Here is a 20,404-nt window from a genome sequence, read left to right on the forward strand (position 1 = left end):
CGGAGCACCCGGAGGAAACCCATGCAGACACGGGGAGAACGTGCAGACTCCGCACAGACAGCGACCCAAGCCGGGAATCGAACCCGAGACCTTGGGTGAGGCAGCTGGGAATGGAACCTGAACCTTGCGACTCGACAAGTCTACTGCCCACCTGGTCAGAGCCCACAGACACTCTGCAATTAGAAACAGGCTGAACTGTCAATTCCCTCGACCACAGGCCATTTGGTTGGACAACAGGAAAGAATTGCACCCCGGAAAGAAAACACACCTTCAGCGGGAGACAAGGTTGGAGTCAAGGAAATGGCAACCAACCAACCCGGAGGGATCCAGCCTGCAATCAGCCCCTCAGCAGTGGAAAGATACTTTGCTGAGGCCTGCATACGGGACACTAGCACGTCTTCCACAAGTGGGGCGGTCTCTGAACGGCGCCTGATGCGTGGTCACGTAATAGTCAAAGTCTCTCACCTTCGCCTTTACTGTTCCAACCGGGAGCTTGTCCAGAGCCACTGAAAGGGGGAAAATGACTTCATCGTTGGAAACGATCGGCTCCTCCACCATAGCCTGGAGAACAAGAAACAGAAACAATGAGATACCAGGTTTGGGGCATGGGTCCTGTTGCGTACCACGGCAACAGCATCTTTAAAACACATTCTAATGTTGTTTGGTCGAACAGAATTTGAATGTTGCCTAAAAGGGAGACATTTTGACCAGGCTTTTTCACCTTGCACTCAGGACAAATGCAAGAATGCCAAATTTCAAACAATCCCAACAATTTAGGTGAGTTTGAAATTTGGCATTCTGGCCTTTGTCCTGATGTGTACGAGACGAAAACATGTCTCTCTTTTCAGCAATATTCTGAGGTGGAAAACTTTACAGGACTAAGAAGGTAGAACAGATCAGTGGGGTTATTTGAATAGCTCTATCATAGCATAGAGCTAGCACAAGGATTATAGGCCGAATGGCCTTTGTGCTTTAGCATTCTATGATTCTATGCATGTTCCCCTAGATGCGGTCGTCATAAAACTCAGCAAGTTCAGTGACGGCCGTCGACCAAGGCAGACCTGGTTTTCTGTGGCACCTTTCAAAACGTCAGGACGCCGACAATTCACGTCACAGGCAAACGAAGCACCTGATTAGGAAGGTCCCGTACTGGACACGGGTCCCACAGCAGCACCCGATAGCAGACACAAAACCTCAACTCCAGGGCTGTGTTACTGAGTGACCGTCCTTTGGAGGGCACTTTAAATTGAGGCCCTGTCTTGCCCATTCGTACTCCCACGGCAGGATTTCTCCTTCTATCCAGAGCTAACACTGTCAGGAAGCAGCGGTCGTTTTGAAGTAATCCATTTTTGTATGGTTGGATAATAGAAATAAGACATAGATTTTAAGTCAATTTAGTGTAGCGTGCGTTAAAAAAAGGGTTAAAATTTTAGTTTGATTCACGTTAAACAAAGGTATTTGCATGTATGGGATGGGGTTGGTTTCATTTCAAACGGTGTCTGTATTGTCATTAGTGTGTTTACGATGTGAAAAGCAAACAGAGCTTAGAGAAGGACTGGGCTGTTGCTTAGCAACCAGGGGCCACCTTCAGGCTGGAAAGAATTTTTGAGTTTGGTTTTAAACCGGGCCCAAGGCAGTTGGGGGCTTGGTAGCTAGGGAGGAAACAGCTCTCCCAGCTCTGCCAGAAGCAGGGAAGCGAAACGCTGGAGTAACGGGAAGAAAACGAGTCCCAGAAATCAAATACGTGGATTTGATGCCAATATGGGCGACGTCAGGAATCACCCAAAATGTATAAAAACCCGCAATTGGGCAGACATACAAGCAGGCGGGGAAATTATCACTTATTCGATGTTTCATCACCTACATTGTGTTTCTCTCATTAACAATCTCCCATTTTGTGTTAATATTACGGCTGTTTCACTATCGCTATGCTTTAGGTTTCTAGAATTGGCCACTATCGGAGCGAGGCACACTAGGAAGGCTCCAAGATATAGTTGTCCCACATTACAAACGGCACTGACTCCTGGGATTCACCCATCAATAGACCTTCACAGTTGTTGCCGACGTACAAATATTGCCGTAGAACTGCAAGGCAAGGCAAATTGACTGCCACTGTAGGAGCGAGGCTCTCCCCGGGGACGTTTTATAAAAAGGAGAAGCCCATTACGCTGCCAGCCCTCTGGCTCCATCAACAGAATGCGATCAGATTATAGACGAGCCGGTCTCACGAGAGAAATGCTGAGAGCTGCAACAGCGATCTGAGGCACCGAGATAATGCTGACAAAACGTAGCCTGCCCTTGGGAGGTAATTAGGGGAGGATGGCTACAGAGTCAGGAATCCAGCTAATGTACCATCCGCATCTCTCCTCCCTCGTCATCCAGACTATAAATTAACCTGCGTGAGCAGACGCGATAAAGGAATCTGCGGCTTAGGCACCGTCCTTCTCGTTTAATTGTGGGCTCAAACAGTGCTCCCTCAGCCTGCCGGTGATCAAAATGGCTTCGCAACATGGCAACTCTCAGAAGGATGGAAGCCAAGAGGCCATTCTGGCCATCGCTTCTCCACCAGCCCATTTGAAAGATCTATCCAATTAGCCCCATCTACCTCCCCCCACTTGCCTCAAGAGCCCTGCAAAGTTTTGTTTATTGCTAAAGAGAGAGGCATGCCAACCAAGCGATCTTGCGCTCATCGGAACAGATCCAAGAAAGCCAAATTTCAAAGGGAGCGACATTGTACACTGCATCAGAAAAGGGTGCCGATTGGTCTAGCCTACACGTGGCTCCAGGCCAGACCCACAGCAATGTGGCTGGCTCTTGACTGGCTCTCTTCAATGGCCTTGCAAGCAAGCCACCCAGTTCAAGGGGAAAAAGAGATGGGCAACAAATGCCCTTGCCAGTGACGCCCACCAGAGTTCCTACAGTGCAGGAGGCCCTTAGGCCCGCACTGACCCTCTTAAAGAGCACCTTGCCAGAGCCACAAGCTATCCCCGTAACCCCAACGAACCCGCACATCTTCGGACTGTGGGAGGGAACCGGAGCACCCGGGAGGAAACCCACGCAGACACGGGGAGAAGGTGCAGACTCCACACAGACAGTGATCCGAGGCCAGAATTGAACCCGGGGCTCTGGCGCTGTGAAGGCAGCAGTGCTAAACACCGGGCCACTTGAGCTCAGAAACCCAGGGAGCCCGACAGTGTAACACTGAGGGAGTGCTGCACTGTTGGTGGATGAAAAAGATCCAGAGGTAGGGGGGTTATGTGATAACCATCGATTCGCCCCCGGGAACATGGATGGAGTGTTTCGAACATGGCGGTGGGTGGGAGTGGGGAGGGTGGGCGATATGTTCCTGGAGGGGAGCTTTGCGAGTTTGAGGGGCTTGGAGGAGAAATTTGGTCTGGTAAGGGGAAATGACTTTCGGTACTTACAGATGCGGGACTTTGTACGCCGACAGGTCCCATCCTTCCCACGCCTCCCACCAATAGGGATCGAGGACAGAATAGTCTCTAGAGAAGGAGGAGAGGGTAGAGTCTCGGATATCTACATTGTGCTCATGAAGGGGGAAGAGTCCCAGACGGAGGAACTGGAACACAAATGGGAGGAGGGGTTTGGCGGGGAGATGGAGGACGGGCTGTGGGCGGAAGCCCCGAGTAGGGTAAATTCAACCGTAACATGTGCCAGGCTCGGCCTGATTCAATTTGAGGTCGTACACCGGGCCCACATGACAGTAGCTCGGATGAGCAAATTCTTCGGGGTAGAGGACAAGTGCGCTAGAGGACCAGCGAACCACGTTCACATGTTTTGGGCATGTCCTAAGCTTAGGGGGTACTGAGAGGGATTTGCGGGGGTCATGTCACGGGTGCTGAAAACAAGGGTGGTGATGAGTCCAGGGGTGGCAATTTTCGGGGTGTCGGAGGACCCGGGAGTCCAGGGGGAGAAAGAGGCCGATGTTTTGGCCTTTGCTTCCCTGATAGCCCGGCGGCGAATACTGCCGGCCTGGAGGGACTCAAAACCCCCGAAGACCGAACTATGGCTTTCGGACATGTCAAGTTGTCTGGGTATGGAAAAAATTAAGTTCGCCTTGAGGGGATCTGTACTGGGGTTCGCCCGTAGGTGGCAACCATTCATCGACTTCTTCGCGGGAGAGTGAGCGTCAGCTGGGGGGGGCGGATTAGAGTAGAGTAGGAGGGATAAATAGGCGGGTAGTGTCTAGGGCATGTGCAGTATGGTTTGATTGAAGTATTCGTTTTATATTGATGTTTGCACATTTCTGTTATCTGAAATTGTTTACAATGCCAAAAAATACCTCAACAAAATTGTTTATTAAAAAAAAAAAGATCCACAGGTACTATTTTGACCAAGAGCAGGGGAGCTTAACCCTGGGGTCCTGGCCAATACATGTTCCTCAGTCAACATCACAAAGATGACATTATCGCTGTCTCCACGACGACAGTGACTTCAGAAAGTATTTCATTGGCTGCAAACTGCTTTGCGATGTCTGGTGGTTGTTAAAGACGCTATATAAATACAATTTTATTTTGGCTGTGTACAGTTCTGGGTTCTGCTCCTTGGCGAGGCCTTGGAGGAAGTGCAGCGATGCAGGCCTGAAATCAGGGCTCCAAGGTTTAGATCGCGAGGAACGATTCCATCAAATAGGCTCATATTCCCCAGGGCAACCCGACTGGGGAGGACTTTGAAAAGAATCGATTAGATAGAATCCTTTCCCACTGTTGGGGGGTGTGGGGAGCTTGGGCAGGCAAACAAACCCTTAACAATAGAGGCAGATCCTTCCCCACATGAAGTGCGGAACTCGCACAAACAGCAACGGGTGCTCGCTCGGTCAGTAACCTGGCCTCTGAGCGAGGAGGATGTGGAGCGAAGGCGAGTGAATGGAGTTCCGATACAGATCGGCCCTGAGCTCACTGAACGATGGAACAGATTTGAGGTGGATGAATGCCCTGCTTCCCTTCTCCGACAGAATCTTTGTTGGTTGTCACCATGGCCTTCACGAGGCCGTCAGCATCGTCTTGCTTCTTCAAGCTTCCCTTGGCCCACATCTCAAAATGTCATCCACCCATCCGATATTCCACCTCCCGCTTCCAACCTCCGCTTTGCCTTCAATCATTGCCAGGACCAGACGGATGGGTTTCCGAAGTCCCTACTTGGCTGTCTTCCTATCCCGAACTGTACTTCGCAATGCCTTTTGACTCCCAACCTTCTGCCTGGATCTAAACCACTCCTTTCTCTTTCTATCCTTTCCTATAGAGGACGTCAGCCCGGTACGCAAGGCGCCACCTCACGTGTCCTCCTGGATAGTGTGTAATTAACCAGCGTATCGCGCACTCTCATTCATGTGCGTTACTCAAATCCTTTCACAGTTTTCTGGGGGTAATACCAGACCATTTTCCCAGTTCTTTCAACCTTTTTCGGTCACCTGGTTTCTTCAAATCAAAAAAAAATCTCCCCCATTCTCCCTCAGACTTCCCTCACTCCTTGCACCACTAATACTGATTCGAAGAGACCAACAAGGTTCTACGAGTTGGCCATGAATTGTGTTCCATTTCACAAAATAAATCTATGCCCCCTGATTATTGACAACCTGCTCAAGGATAAAGGTATAGAACATTAGAGTGCAGGAGTCCATTCGACCCATCGAGTCTGCACCGACCCACTGAAGCCCTCACTTCCATCCTATCCTAATAACCCCTCCTAACCTTTTTGGTCACTAAGGGCAATTTATCGCGGCCAATCCACCTAACCTGCACATCTTTGGACTGTGGGAGGAAACCGGAGCACCCGGAGGAAACCCACGCAGACACGGGGAGAACGTGCAGACTCCACACAGACAGTGACCCAGCGGGGAATCGAACCTGGGACCCTGGAGCTGTGAAGCAATTGTGCTATCCACAATGCTACCGTGCTGCCCCAATATGTGGGCCTCTTTGCTGCAGAAGGCTGTGGAGGCCAAATCACTGGGTGTCTTGAAGACAGCGATAGAGAGGTTCTTGATTAATAAGGGGATCAGGGGTTATGGGGAGAAGGCAGGAGAATGGGGATGAGAAAAATTTCAGCCATGATTGAATGGTGGAGCAGACTCGATGGGCCGAATGGCCTAATTCTGCTCCTATGTCTTACGGTTTTAAAGAATCAGGGGCCGCATGAGGAAAAAAACATAACGATGGGTTTGGGAACACATGATTGGGCAGTGGAAACCGGTTTAATCGTGGCCTTTAGAAGAGAATGGGATATATACTTGAAGGAGAAAACAAACTGGGAGAAGAGCAAGGGAATTGGGACCCAACCCGACTGCTCACTGGAACAGCCAGAGGACAGACGATGGGCTGAATGGCCTCTTCCTGCACTTTGGCATTCAGTGATTCTATGACAAACATTAACCCGGCACTGGCCTCGAGGATCCCCCGATTTTAATCGCTCTGCCGCTGGCTGGCATTGTGGCCCCGTGTGACATTTTAGTCCATGTTGTTATTGAAATGGGGGCGAGGTGGAGGGAGCGGGGACAAGAGTAACGAGAGACAATATCAAAGTAGCATTTAATCTGTTGGATAGAGCAGCACGAGGGTCACGCCAGACAGGATAGAGCAGCACGGCGGTCACGCCAGACAGGATAGAGCAGCACGGCGGTCACGCCAGACAGGATAGAGCAGCACGAGGGTCACGCCAGACAGGATAGAGCAGCACGAGGGTCACGCCAGACAGGATAGAGCGGCACGAGGGTCACGCCAGACAGGATAGAGCGGCACGGCGGTCACGCCAGACAGGATATAGCAGTACGGCGGTCACGCCAGACAGGATAGAGCAGCACGAGGGTCAGGCCAGACAGGATAGAGCAGCACGAGGGTCACGCCAGACAGGATAGAGCAGCACGAGGGTCACGCCAGACAGGATAGAGCGGCACGAGGGTCACGCCAGACAGGATAGAGCGGCACGAGGGTCACGCCAGACAGGATAGAGCAGCACGGCGGTCACGCCAAACAGGATAGAGCGGCACGAGGGTCACGCCAGACAGGATAGAGCAGCACGGCGGTCACGCCAGACAGGATAGAGCGGCACGAGGGTCACGCCAGGCAGGATAGAGCAGCACGGCGGTCACGCCAGACAGGATAGAGCGGCACGAGGGTCACGCCAGACAGGATAAAGCAGCACGGCGGTCACGCCAGACAGGATAGAGCAGCACGGCGGTCACGCCAGGCAGGATAGAGCAGCACGAGGTTCACGCCAGACAGGATAGAGCAGCACGAGGGTCCCGCCAGACAGCTAACCTTTATCAGGCTGTCAGCACCGACAGTAACTCTGCATCGCGTTATGAAGAGGAACTCTCATTAGGCTTCTCGTGAACGTACACATCAATTTGGAGGGGGGAAAAATTGCAAAACAGTAATCTTGACAGATTGCCAGGGAAGGGATCCAGATGTCTGACCTGCCCAGCAACGCCGCACCGGGAACTGTCTGCCAAGAACAATCTGCTCAAAGCCACAGGACCGTGAAGGTCACAGCATCCAGTCAAGCACTCCATAAACTGGCAATTCAAAGCACTCTGAGCCCTGCGTGAACGGCACACTTCCTTGACGGCCAAATGTTTTCTCGACTGCCCTGGGATTTCGCACCAAGCCCCAGAGGGAGCCTCGCCACACACGATGGGTCCCCAGTAACCCGCTTTTGAGATGGTCGCAGCAAGGTATTTTCCGCGCTGATCACAGGAAAGTTTGCATCCAATCCCCAAGGCATTAGACTCTATTCCTCACACTGGATCCCTGCCAGCCACAAGAGCCTCAGAGTCAAATGGGGCAGAGGACAAGAGTGTGAAATGCAATACCAGTGTGTAAAATCCTGCCTTCCTGCTGATTGCCGCACGTTGGAAAGAATAAAGAACCAAGTAGACCCAACTAGGGCAGCGCGGTAGCACAGTGGGTTAGCACTGTTGCTTCACAGCTCCAGGGTCGATTCCCGGCTTGGGTCACTGTCTGTGCGGAGTCTGCACGTTCTCCCCGTGTCTGCGTGGGTTTCCTCCGGGTGCTCCGGTTTCTTCCCACAAGTCCCGAAAGACGTGCTTGTTAGGTGAATCGGACATTCTGAATTCTCCGTGTGCCCGAACAGGCGCCGGAATGTGGCGACGAGGGGATTTTCACAGTAACTTCATTGCAGCGTTAATGTAAACCACTTGTGACAATAAAGATATTATAAAGAGCTTTCAGTGCATTGAGAGCAACGTGTGCAGTCCCACTGCTGCTGTACAACTGATTAGAACCTTTGTTAGCAACCCCAGAAATACCCGGTGCAGCAGTGTGTGTGTGGTAGGGCATGTGCAGGCTCTTCGATCTACTCTTTGTGAACTGTTTAAATGTAAATAAATTCAATTTGTTACTTTCGCCTGCAGGGCGCTGGACTGAAAAGGTGCTGGGGCCTATTGATTGATGGTGACGGGTAGTGAATACGTGGAACTCTTTACTGCAGAGAGCTGTCGAGGCTGGGTCGTTAAATAGGTTCATGGTTTGGGGGAGGGGGGTAAAAGAGAACCTATAGGACAGGGCACAGAACGCAGGCCACAGAGCCGCGGAGGAGGGGCCCCGAGAGCATGAGGGAGGGAGCAGAGTCAGAAACAGCAGGCTGGGCGACACGCGCCAGGGCCAACACAAAGTGCCCAAACAGGGCAGAAAGGCCAGGTGCCAGAAAGTCCCAGGTCAAAACATGTATGCATCACTGGTCTCACCCTGTTTAGGATGGGGGGGGGGGGGGGGGGGGAGGGAATCAAGGATTATGGGGATAAGGCGGGAACGTGGAGTTGCGAATTATCGCATCAGAAGTCACGATCTCATTGAATGGCGGAGCAGACTCGATGGGCCGAGTGGCCGAACCTCTGCTCCTGCATCTTATGGTGATCGTCCAGGGGATGAGGACTTGCTCCCTCAGACATCCCTGCTGGATTCATTGGCGTTACAAAAAGACACCTGTGTATCGGTGGGCATAATGGGGGGAGGGGGGCTTTCAAACCCGTGAGGCTCAATTGCAGAAGATTCCCAGAGACCCTTATTGAGAACCAGTTTGGTTCAGCTTGAGGGAAGATAGTTGTCCAGAACCTTGGAGTCCTTGTGGGAACCGTGCACCCGGTTTCTGACACAGCACCTCAGCAAGGACGCAACACCCTTGCGGGTTCAGCAGAACTTCATAGAAGATGATTTAGAATTATCATAGAATTTACAGTGCAGAAGGAGGCCATTCGGCCCATCGAGTCTGCACCGGCTCTTTGAAAGAGCAGCCTACCCAAGCCCACACCTCCACCCTATCCCCATAACCCAGTAACCCCACCCAACACTAAGGGCAATTTTGGACACGAAGGGCAATTTAGCATGGCCGATCCACCTAACCTGCACATCTTTGGACTGTGGGAGGAAACCGGAGCACCCGGAGGAAACCCACGCACACACGGGGAGAACGTGCAGGCTCCGCACAGACGGCGACCCAAGCCAGGAATCGAACCTGGGACCATGGAGCTGTGGAGCAATTGTGCTAACCACCGTGCTACCCACAACTGTAGCAAGGATCAAATGATCGCTGAAACGTGGCTCGCCTTCAGAGTGCGGACGATCGAGAGGTAATCGGATAGAGGAGCTTTAGTAACGTGAAATGGCCATTTTTGATCGAAAAGAGCGATGGGAATCTGGAACCCTCCTCCCTAGAAGATAGTCTGTTGGAGCTTCCAATCCCACGTTTGATAAGATTTTTGCTTGGTAAGGCAGTTACAATATTGGGAGTTAGAAGATTGTCCTGTTTCAACCTATTTAAAAAAAAAAAAAAAAATTGTGGGTAAAATGGAGTAAAGAACGGGTTCAAGTGGACTGATTCTAATGTCGCCCTGATTACAAATTTGATTTAGTTGCTACGGGAACAGGGGGCTTGCTGGAAGGTGCAGAATTCTCACACCTGGGACAAAGGGCCAGGCGAACCGTGCTGACGTAACGCAGATTTGCTGACCCTCCGCTATAAGGCAGAAAGGAAGAGAGAGAGGGTGGCGGGGGAGGGGAAACAGCACTTTGAGGCGGTCAACAGAAAGAAGGGGCTGGTTGGATCTGCGAGCGACCACAGTCGGACGAGGGAGGGACCTGCTTCAACAATGACCTGCCTTCGATCACAAGAGGGGATGTTCGCGGATGACTGCACAATGTTCAGCACCATTCGCGACTCCTGAGACACTGAAGCAGTCCGTGTCCAAATGCAGCAAGACCTGGGCAATATCCAGGCTCGGGCTGACAAGTGGCAAATTACATTCGTGCCACACAAGTGCCAGGTAATGACCATCTCCTACAAGAGAGGATCTAACCACCGCCCCTTGACATTCAAAGGAATTCCCATCGCTGAATCCCCCACTATCAACATCCTGGGGATTACCATTGATCAGAAACTGAACTGGACCCAGCCACATTAATACTGTGGCAACCAGGGCAGGTCAGAGGCTGGGAATCCTGCGGAGAGGAACTCACCTCCTGACCCCCCCCCCCCCCCCCACCCAAAGCCTGTCCACCATCTACAAGGCACAAGTCAGGAGTGTGAAGGAATACTCTCCACTTGCCTGGATGAGCTCAGCTCCAACAACACTCAAGAAGCTCCACACCATCCAGGACAAAGCAGCCCCGCTTGATTGCTCCCCCCTTCCACAAACATTCACTCCCTCCACCACCGACGCACAGTGGCAGCCGTGTGTACCGTCTACAAGATGCACTGCAGCAACTCACCAAGGCAACACTTCCCGAATCCATGACCACTACCATCTAGAAGGACAAGAGCAGCAGACACCTGGGAACCCCACCACCTGGAGGTTCCCCTCCAAGTCATTCACCACCCTGACTTAGAAATATATCAGCCATTCCTTCACTGTCACTGGGTCAAAATCCTGAAACTCCCTCCCGAACAGCACTGAGTGTACCTACACCTCAGGGACTGCAGCGGTTCAAGACGACAGCTCACCCACCACCTTCTCAAAGGGGCAATTAGGGATGGGCAATAAATGCTGGCCTGACCAGCGACGCCCACATACCGTAAATGATACAGAAGGTCTCTAGTCGAAGAGACGCATCCGGCAGCCTTCGACGGATACCGGGAAATTTGTTCCAGCAAGGCCAGGGGGAAGATGAATTATCGGGACAGGCTTTTCTGCTGGTGGTGGATTTAAAAAACTCTCCGAAAACGGAGGAAAGCGCCTGGAAGCGGTCACTCAACCCGGCGCAATGTTAATACAGGAACCCGCTGGAATCCGGGTATAACTACGAGCTGTTTGTTGAAATGATTGTGGAGAGTGTGATAGTAGTAAGTGTGCAAGGGCAATATCACTTTCCGTAGTTTAAAGTACAGGTTGCCAACAAAAACTCGTGCTTTTGTTTAGTCATTTGTTACATTAGTTTATTGTTACAGTAAAAGATTTAAAATGTGAGATCTTGTGTCATTCTTTCAGCTGTTAACTTTTTTAAAAAACATTTAAAATTTTTTTAATTTTTTTTTTAAAAAAAAAGAGTACCCAATTATATATATATATTTGAATTAAGGGGCAATTTAGCCAATCCACCTACCCTGCACATCTTTGGGTTGTGGAGGTTAAAACTCAGAGAGAACGTGCAAACTCCACACAGACAGTGACCTGGGGCCGGGATCGAACCAAGACCCTTCGCACCGTGAGGCAGCAGTGCTAACCACTGCGCCACCGTGCTGCCCTTCACCTAATCATTTTTAAGGAAGTGATTCAAACTTCCAGATATCGGTCTCTACCGAAATAGTCACCAGGGTATTGAGGTGGCGGCTGAATGGATTGAGGTGTAGATCAGCCATGATTTAATTGATTGGGCTGAGCAGACTCGAGGGACTGAATGGCCTCTTCCGTACAAGCCAGTGGCGCATTCTCGGTTCCATCATCCGAACTACAGGTATTTCCCCCCCGCTGCTGAGAAAATGGCAGCATCCACGGGCTGCACCTTTACGGCAACGCAGCATACACAGCTTTCGCCCTCGAGTGTCAGGCTGTATAAGGTGGAGAGTAACCTTGTCGCAGGATTCCTTTCAAGTTTACAGAGGGAACTTAAAAGGGGAAAGTTATTCCTTCACTTAACACAATTCGAGTGCGCGCGTACCAGAGAAAAGGCCATTTACCCAATACTTACACTCTTTATGCATCGACTGATTGCAAATAAATTTGATTAGTTAATTTAACCTGCATGGAGCAGGGCTAGAGCATGATATTTTCCTTCCGAGAAATGCAATGGAAACCCTGCAGGAATTCCAATCAGCAAGTGACTGACTGCAATGTCGGACCCATGCCATGTTCCTGAGCATGTTGGCATAGCCATTCAGATAGTATGGGCCTCTTTATGGAAAGGGGTCTGGTCGTTTTCACCAGGTTACCACCCACCCCTGGTATACTCACTCCACGGAGCTGCAGAACCAGCTTTCAACCCATAACAATAGCTTATTGTCACAAGTAGGCTTCAAATGAAGTTACTGTGAAAAGCCCCTAGTCGCCACATTCCGGCGCCTGTTCGGGGAGGCTGGTATGGGAATTGAACCCGCGTTGCTGGTCTTGTTCTGCATTACAAGCCAGCTATTTAGCCCAGTGTGCTAAACCAGCCCCAGCATTTACATGCCCCAGATGAGAGCTTTCGAGTGTAATCACCGGCTGGATCAAAAGTGCATGCATCTCCTTCAGCAGATGAGGTGGGCGACAGAATCATCGGCCCACTTGCATTAAAATTATTGAAACTGTCCGTCACCGCACAAAGTGGTGGGGATGTGTGTGTGTGTGTGTGTGTGGGGGGGGGGGGGGATGCAGCAACAATTCTGCAGCAAAATTAATTATGCAAAGAATTAGTCTGAGAGAATGTCAGCTACTTGCAAATAGCACCAGTTAATAACGGTTACACTGCTTCCAGAGACAGTGATAAGTTTCCTCTTTGACATCACCGCCGCTCGTCAAAGTCCTTATTAAGCTAAGCAAAACACACTCAACCTGACAGTGGCGTCATTTACTTTGTCCATTTCCAGTGTGTACATTATATAACTCGGTGGCAAGTGCAATACGTGTCACATTGTTAGACCGGCAACCAATTATGTTGTAAAGACCGGACTAAACCCTTCAAACGTTCATTTCCAATTTCAATTGCTTCCCACGTCTCTCTCGTGCTTGGTGAGCCCACTTTGTTCTGCATTGTTTCCAAGTCTTTGTTAGAATAAGCTGGTGACTAACGACAGGGTGGGCGTGGGTTCGGCATTTGCATTGCTCCTATTAACTGTCTGAGCTAACGTTGCACTGTGGGATATCTGACAGCAACATGACCATAACCTTCTAACCGACCAATGGGAACAAATCACTCAAAACCCAGCTCGGCTGTGCCGTTCAAATGCCCAACACCAGGATGCCCCATTCCGCCCTTGGTCACAGCGGAAACACCTTAGGGATGTCCTCTTAAGCCTCCCTGGAGCGGTCAGACATCCATAAGATATAGGAGCAGAATTAGGCCATTCGGCCCATCTTTGTTCTCTGAAGTGCTGAGGGTTTTGGCAAAGGTTGGTATCATGACTGGTACAGACTTGGAGGGCCGAAGGGCCTGTTCCTGTGCTGTATTGTTCTTTGGAGTTGGCACCAACATTCTATCATGGCTGATGGGTTCCTCATCTGCCACCTACAATGTTACAGACCAAGAGCTGGATTGTGAAATCAGCCAGAGCATCTCCTCCCTGGAACACGTGACCTAGGAGTGGGAGTCGGCAAATTAGCCTCCCGAGCCTAAACACCCTCAATGTGATCATGGCTGATCCCATCTTGGCCTCAACTCCACCGTCCTGCCCATCCTCCATAACCCTTCAACCCATTACCAATTAAAAATCTGTCTATCTCCTCCTAAAATTGGCTCACTGTCCCAGCATGCACCGCACTCTGGGGTAGCGGATTCCAGATTCACAACCCTTTGGGAGAAGTAGTTTCTCCTCATCTCGGTTTCAAATTTGCTCCCTCTTATCCTCAGACGATGACCTCTGGTTCCAGAATGCCCCACACGATGACCTCTGGTTCCAGAGTGCCCCACATGAGGAAGCATCAGCTCCAGATCGACTTCATCCACACCTTTTAGCATCCTGTACACGTCAATTAGATCTCCCCTCATTCTTCTAAACTCTAGAGAGTATAGGCCCAAACTGTTCAATCTCTCCTCATACGGCAAACCCCCATCTCTGAAATCAACCTAGTGAACCTCCTCTGAACTGCCTCCAATGCCACTACATCTTTCCTCAAATAAGGTGACTGAAACTGTGCACAATTCTCCAGCTGTGGTCTCACCAATGCCTTGTACAGTTGCACAGTAAGAGATCTTATAACACCAGGTTATAGTCCAACAGGTTTGTTTCAAACACTAGCTTTCGGAGCACTGCTCCTTCCTCAGGTGAAGGAGCAGAGCTCACCTGAGGAAGGAGCAGTGCTCCGAAAGCTAGTGTTTGAAACAAACCTGTTGGACTTTAACCTGGTGTTGTAAGACTTCTTACTGTGCTCACCCTAGTCCAACGCCAGCATCTCCATATCATTGTACAGTTGCAACAACATTTCCCGACCATTATACTCTATTCCTTTAACTATAAATGCCAACATTCCATTTGTTTCCTTTATTACCTGCCGTACTTGCGTGCTAGTTTTCTGCGACTCATGCACGAGGACACCCAGGTCCCTCTGTATCGGAGCACCCCGAAGTCTCTCCCCACTCAGATAATAAATTGCTTTTCCATTTTACTGACCAAAATAGATGGCCTCCCACTTATCCACGTTAAACTGCATCTGCCACATTTTGGCCCACTCACCTCACCTATCTGTACCCTTTTTTAAGGTTCTTATTTCCTCATTGCAACTTACTGCCCCACTTATTTTAGTGTCAGCTGCGAATTTGGCTATAGAACCTTCTATCCCTGTATCCAAGTCGTTAATATAGATTGTAAATAGCTGGGGCCCAAGGACTGAACCCTGTGGCACCCCACTAGTTGCATCTCGTCATCCAGAAAAAGATCAATTTACCCCAGCTCTCAGCCCGAAGGGGGCTGGTTTCGCACAGGGCTAAATAGCTGGCTTTGAAAGCAGACCAAGGCAGGCCAGCAGCACGGTTCAATTCCCGTACCAGCCTCCCCAAACAGGCGCCGGAATGTGGCGACTAGGGGCTTTTCACAGTAACTTCATTTGACACCTACTTGTGACAATAAGCAATTCTTTCTTCTATCCGTCAGCCAGTCTTCTATTCAAACTGATAAATTACTCCTAATCCCGTCTGATCTCACCTTGTGAACCAACCTTCTGTGCGGCACCTTATCAAACATCTTCTGGAAGCCCAGACACACTCCATCTACACGGTAGCATTGTGGATAGCACAATTGCTTCACAGCTCCAAGGTCCCAGGTTCGATTCCCGGCTTGGGTCACTGTCTGTGCGGAGTCTGCACATCCTCCCCGTGTGTGCGTGGGTTTCCTCCGGATGCTCCGGTTTCCTCCCACAGTCCAAAGATGAGCAGGTTAGGTGGATTGGCCATTCTAAATTGCCCTTCGTGTCCAAAATTGCCCTTAGTGTTGGGTGGGGTTACTGGGTTATGGGGATAGGGTGGAGGTATGGATCTTGGGTAGGGTGCTCTTTCCAAGAGCCGGTGCAGACTCGATGGGCCGAAGGGCCTCCTTCTGCACTGTAAATGATATATGAAATCCACTTGGCTTGCTCCATCCTCGAAGAACGCCAGCAAATTAGTCAAACATGATTTACCCTTCATAAAACCATGCTGACTCTCATGGATTGAGTTTTGGCTTTGGAAATAGCCTGTTATTACTTCCTTAATAATGGATTCTAACGATTTCCCAACAACAGATGTTAAAGCAAATGGCTGAAATTTCCTACATTCTGCCTCCCTCCTTGTTCAATAAGAGCGTCATATTAGCATTCTTCCAATCCACTGGAATCTATCCCTTGTCCAAGGAATTTTGGAATATTACACATAGAAACATACATAGATAACAAGAGGATGAGGCCATTCGGCCCTTCGAGCCTGCTCCGCCATTCATTATCAAGTTCAATACCCTGATCCCGCCTTCCCCCATATCCCTTAATCCCTTTATCCCAAGAGCTGTATCTAATTCCTGCTTGAAATTACACCACGTTTTGGCCTCAACTACTTTCTGCGTTAGCGAATTCCACAGATTCACCGCTCTCTGGGTGAAGAAGTTTCTCCTCACCTCAGTCCTAAAAGGTTTACCCCTGACCCTCAAACTATGACCCCCGAGTTCTGGACTCCCCCACCACCGGGAACATTCTTTCTGAATCTACCCTGCAGACAACCAATGGGTTCACTATATCCGCTGTCACTTCCTTCAATACCCTGGGATGTTACGCCCGTCGACTCATGGGAGATCCTGCCTGGTGACCGAGCACAACGGAAAGGTCGGGTTTGAGAAGGCGCTGAACACGGAGAGGGTTCTCCGAGAAGGTGCAGAGGCGAAGTCAATGCATCGGGGAGGAGGGGTACAAACCTCACATAACCTCCGAGCAAGGGCTCCCCCGCATCTCTGATATGCCTGCAGATCAAGCACTGGAATCACCCGCCATCTTAGAACCCATCGAACCGCAATGCAAGCAAGTCACCCTGGATCCCGAGGGATTGCCTAAACCAAGCGGGACTAGCATCGGCCATTAAATCCCTTGAGCATGTAGCATGAAGGGGTCGAGCATGCGTGGCCCATGTGACATAGCGCCTTTCAACAGGATAGCTCAAGAATGCTGAAAGGATCTGGATTTCAACCACTCATTTCGACGATTGGGTTGCTACAACTCCAGCGGGGGCGTAGCTTTGTAATCTATTTATTCAATAAGCTGGCGCCCTGCACTTAAAAACACTCCCCAAGTACGACGACTCAGGTCATAGTGCAGTGAAAGCTGGTAAACATGGCGTTGGTACACAGCAGGATTCCGTAAACGATGCCGAGGTGAATGGCCAGCAGTCGTGGCTTGGTGAGGGGGGGGGCTCCCTCTCTCGCTCCTGAGCGAGGTCATGGGTTCACGTCCCACCCCCAGAGATTTGCTCAAAATCCAGCCCGTCACTCCCAGAGCAGTACTGAGGGAGTAGGACTTGTACCCACAACTTTATAACTCTACGGCAGAAGTGCTACTCGTCGAACCCTGCCTGGTGGTACCCTGCACCCCACCTGATATAAATGCTCCCCAACGTTTTTCTCTCTGTTTACTTCTCCTGTTACCCTTTTAACACCCGGTACCTTCCACGAATTGGAAGTCCAAAACAAAATTGTCTACCCGCAATTGAGCAACATCAAGTGTGAATTTTAGTGCCAGTGCGACATAGGCTAATTGTCCCAGCAATGGGCTGGTTGAATTCAGCAGCTTGTTCCTTTCATTGTTGATAATGGACAAGAGTGCACACCATGCTTGTCAAGCCCACACTTGTAAAACCCAAAACAAAACATTCATTTGACGAGATTCCACAATCGGGCAGCACTTGCTGAACAACCATGAGTGCGCTATTAGCCACACTAACGACCAATTTAAGACAACCAGTCGAGTACGCAACGTGACTCAATTTCATTCATTAGCGGTGTAAATACGTTCACACGCAACGACTCGTTTGCTGCAAACAAAAGGGATAGATTCAAGCCCCTGCACCATTTCTGAATTAACCAGGGGCTTCGGGAGCCCACATTCCCTTGCTACTTCCTCCATGGCAATGCCCCGGCCAATCAGGGATGACTTGACAACAAACCAGCCCCTTTTTCTCCTGTAGTGATCACAAATTGTGGTGATAGTTTGAAATTTTGCATTCTTGTGTTTGTCCTGACGAGTGCCCGGCAAAAACCTTTGGCAACACATCTCTTTTTCAGCAATACCTTTTTAAGTCGCCTCAATGATCCTGATCTTTCCGACCTTTGAATGTTCTTTGGAACGCCGGTTAATCAGAAGGGTCGAGAAGCAGAGGACTGGAATCCACTGCCTGAGCATGCAGTGGAGGGTGGTTCAAATGTGGCTTGCAAAAGAGATTTGGGCAGTTACCCTGAGAAAGAAATGCAGGGCTCCAGGGGAAAAGGCAGGGGAGTGGGGACGAGCTGGATCGCTCTTGCAGAGAGTCAGCATTGACCACAACGGGCCGAATGGCCTCCTTCGGAACTGGAAACATTCTCGAATTCCACAACACCGGGCAGTAAAGGCTTCAGAAAAGTAGGCTCTCAAGAAAATAAATCAGGAATTCTAAGTAACAAGCGCCTGCCGGCGAGTTAAAAGCAATAATTCCTCTCCGATTGCCGGTGTCATTTGCTGGTAGCTCCAGCTGTGCTTTGCTCGGATGGCCCATAAAGGGGCAACTGTTCGCCTAAGTTACTGCCTGCAATGTGCTGTCAGCCACCCGGTTAATTTACAGCATCCTCTGACCAACGGGTTGACTGATTAGTGGCTGAAATTCATATTCTTTCCACGTTTGGACGAATCGGCAGAGATGATTTTTTATTTTTTTTTAAATAGTGTCTGTCCTCAGCGGAAAAGTGCCCGGTCACACCCCTCCTTCCTTCATCGAAGCAGTGGAGCTGCGTCGAATTTAAATTTTCAGAGTTTTGCTCAACGTATCGTATTTATCAGGTGCCTTTAAGGCAGGGAGACAAGCGAAGGTCCTTCTCGGGAGCGATTGCCAAATAGGATTTGAGGCTGAGCCATACCTGGAGATGTGGTGATTGGGCCAAAAGCCATCGTCAACCACGATTAATAGAAGCAGGCTTGAAGGGCCAAATGGCCTTCTCCTACTCCAATCATCCATAATATAGTCTCCCTATTAAAAATACAGGTTCAGAGCTACATACAGCAAAGGGACCTGGTCGATGCCACGGGTCTGAGTGCCAGCTGTACCCTCTCTATGCCCAAGCCCAAGCCATGTGGCTGATTTACAATGATGAGGCCAGAGCCGCGAGGATATAAGGGGCTGGTTTAGCACAGTGGGCTAAACAGCTGTCTTGTAATGCAGAACAAAGCCAGCAGCGCGGGTTCAATTCCCGTACCGGCCTCCCTGAACAGGCGCCGGAATGTGGCGACTAGGGGCTTTTCACAGTAACTTCATTTGAAGCCTACTTGTGACAGTAAGCGATTATTATTATTACTTCCAGACAATAAATTGGAGAGCGTCACTAACAAATCCAATTGGGAATTCAGGAGAAACTTCCTTTACCCAGAGAGCGGGGAGAATGTGGAACTCGCTCCCACAGGTTGAGGCGAATAGTGTAGCTTTTAAGGGGACACTGGAAAAACTGTTTTTGTTACATGGAGTGTGGGTGACAGGAAGATATTGGCATAGACCTTGGGCCGAACGGCTGATTTCCAGGCTGTACATTCTGCGCAATGTTTTCAGAGTGCTGATCCTTTGTCCTATTAACACATTCTGCTATTTTACCTTTATGCCTTCAGTCCTTAACACTACCATTAACTTCCTTTGTCTTAAGATCTTTGGCAAATCTCTCCCAGCTCTCGCCTGTCCCTGACCTTCCACTTTGCTCCACCTCCTCTTAAACAGTAGAAGCCATCACATTTCTCCCTCTCATTAGCTCGAGTCACCAGGTCAGTCGTCTCAGTCCCGGGACATCACAGCAGGACCTCCTCAGGGTGGTGTCCTAGGCCCAACCGTCTTCAGTTGCTTCATCAATCACCTTCCTTCCAACATAGGGTCAGACGTGCGGATGTTCGTTGATGACTGCACAATGTTCAGCACCATTCGCGACTCCTCAAGACACGGAAGCAGTCCGTGTCCAAATGCAGCAAGACCTGGACAATATCCAGGCTCGGGCTGACAAGTGGCAACTAACATTCGCGCCGCACAACTGCCAGGCAATTACCATCTCCAATAAGAGAGAAATAAAACCATCACCCCATGACATTCAATGGCCTTACCATCGCTGAATCCCCCACTATCAACATCCTGGGGGTTACCATTGATCAGAAACTGAACTGGACCCAGCCACATTAATACTGTGGCTACCAGGGCAGGTCAGAGGCTGGGAATCCTGCGGTGAGTAACTCACCTCCTGACACCCTGGGAGCAGTGCTTGGGAAGAATGTTTCAGCCAAACCAAAGGGAGACATGGAGAATCTATACAAAAACTGGAGTAGTGACAATCTGGAAGACGCTGACTGACAAGGCGGTGGAAGTAGATTCAACAGGAACTTCCACAAGGGGAGCTGGATAAATACTGGAAAAGAAAAACACTTTGCCCTGCCCTGTGGGGAACAAGCTGGCAGAGGGGGCCTGGGTGGGACTAAGTGGATAGCTCGTTCAACGAGATTCCACAGGCAGAATGGCCGGCTTCAGTGCTATTAAGGCGCTCGCCAGCACCAAGCTCGCGAAATTCT

At 50.1% G+C, this 20,404-nt stretch overlaps 1 protein-coding gene across 1 annotated transcript in view; it reads right to left on the reverse strand.

Moving 5' to 3' along the window:
- Positions 1-20,404, reverse strand: part of trappc14 (trafficking protein particle complex subunit 14) — a 61,601-nt gene that overhangs the window by 16,453 nt on the left and 24,744 nt on the right. The window contains exon 2 of the mRNA XM_072493150.1: positions 466-561. Coding sequence (XP_072349251.1) covers positions 466-558 — 93 coding nt within the window. The 5' untranslated portion in view covers positions 559-561. The remainder of the gene's footprint in view (positions 1-465; positions 562-20,404) is intronic.

This window comes from Scyliorhinus torazame, chromosome 31, assembly GCF_047496885.1.
Source record: "Scyliorhinus torazame isolate Kashiwa2021f chromosome 31, sScyTor2.1, whole genome shotgun sequence".
NCBI lineage: Eukaryota > Metazoa > Chordata > Chondrichthyes > Carcharhiniformes > Scyliorhinidae > Scyliorhinus > Scyliorhinus torazame.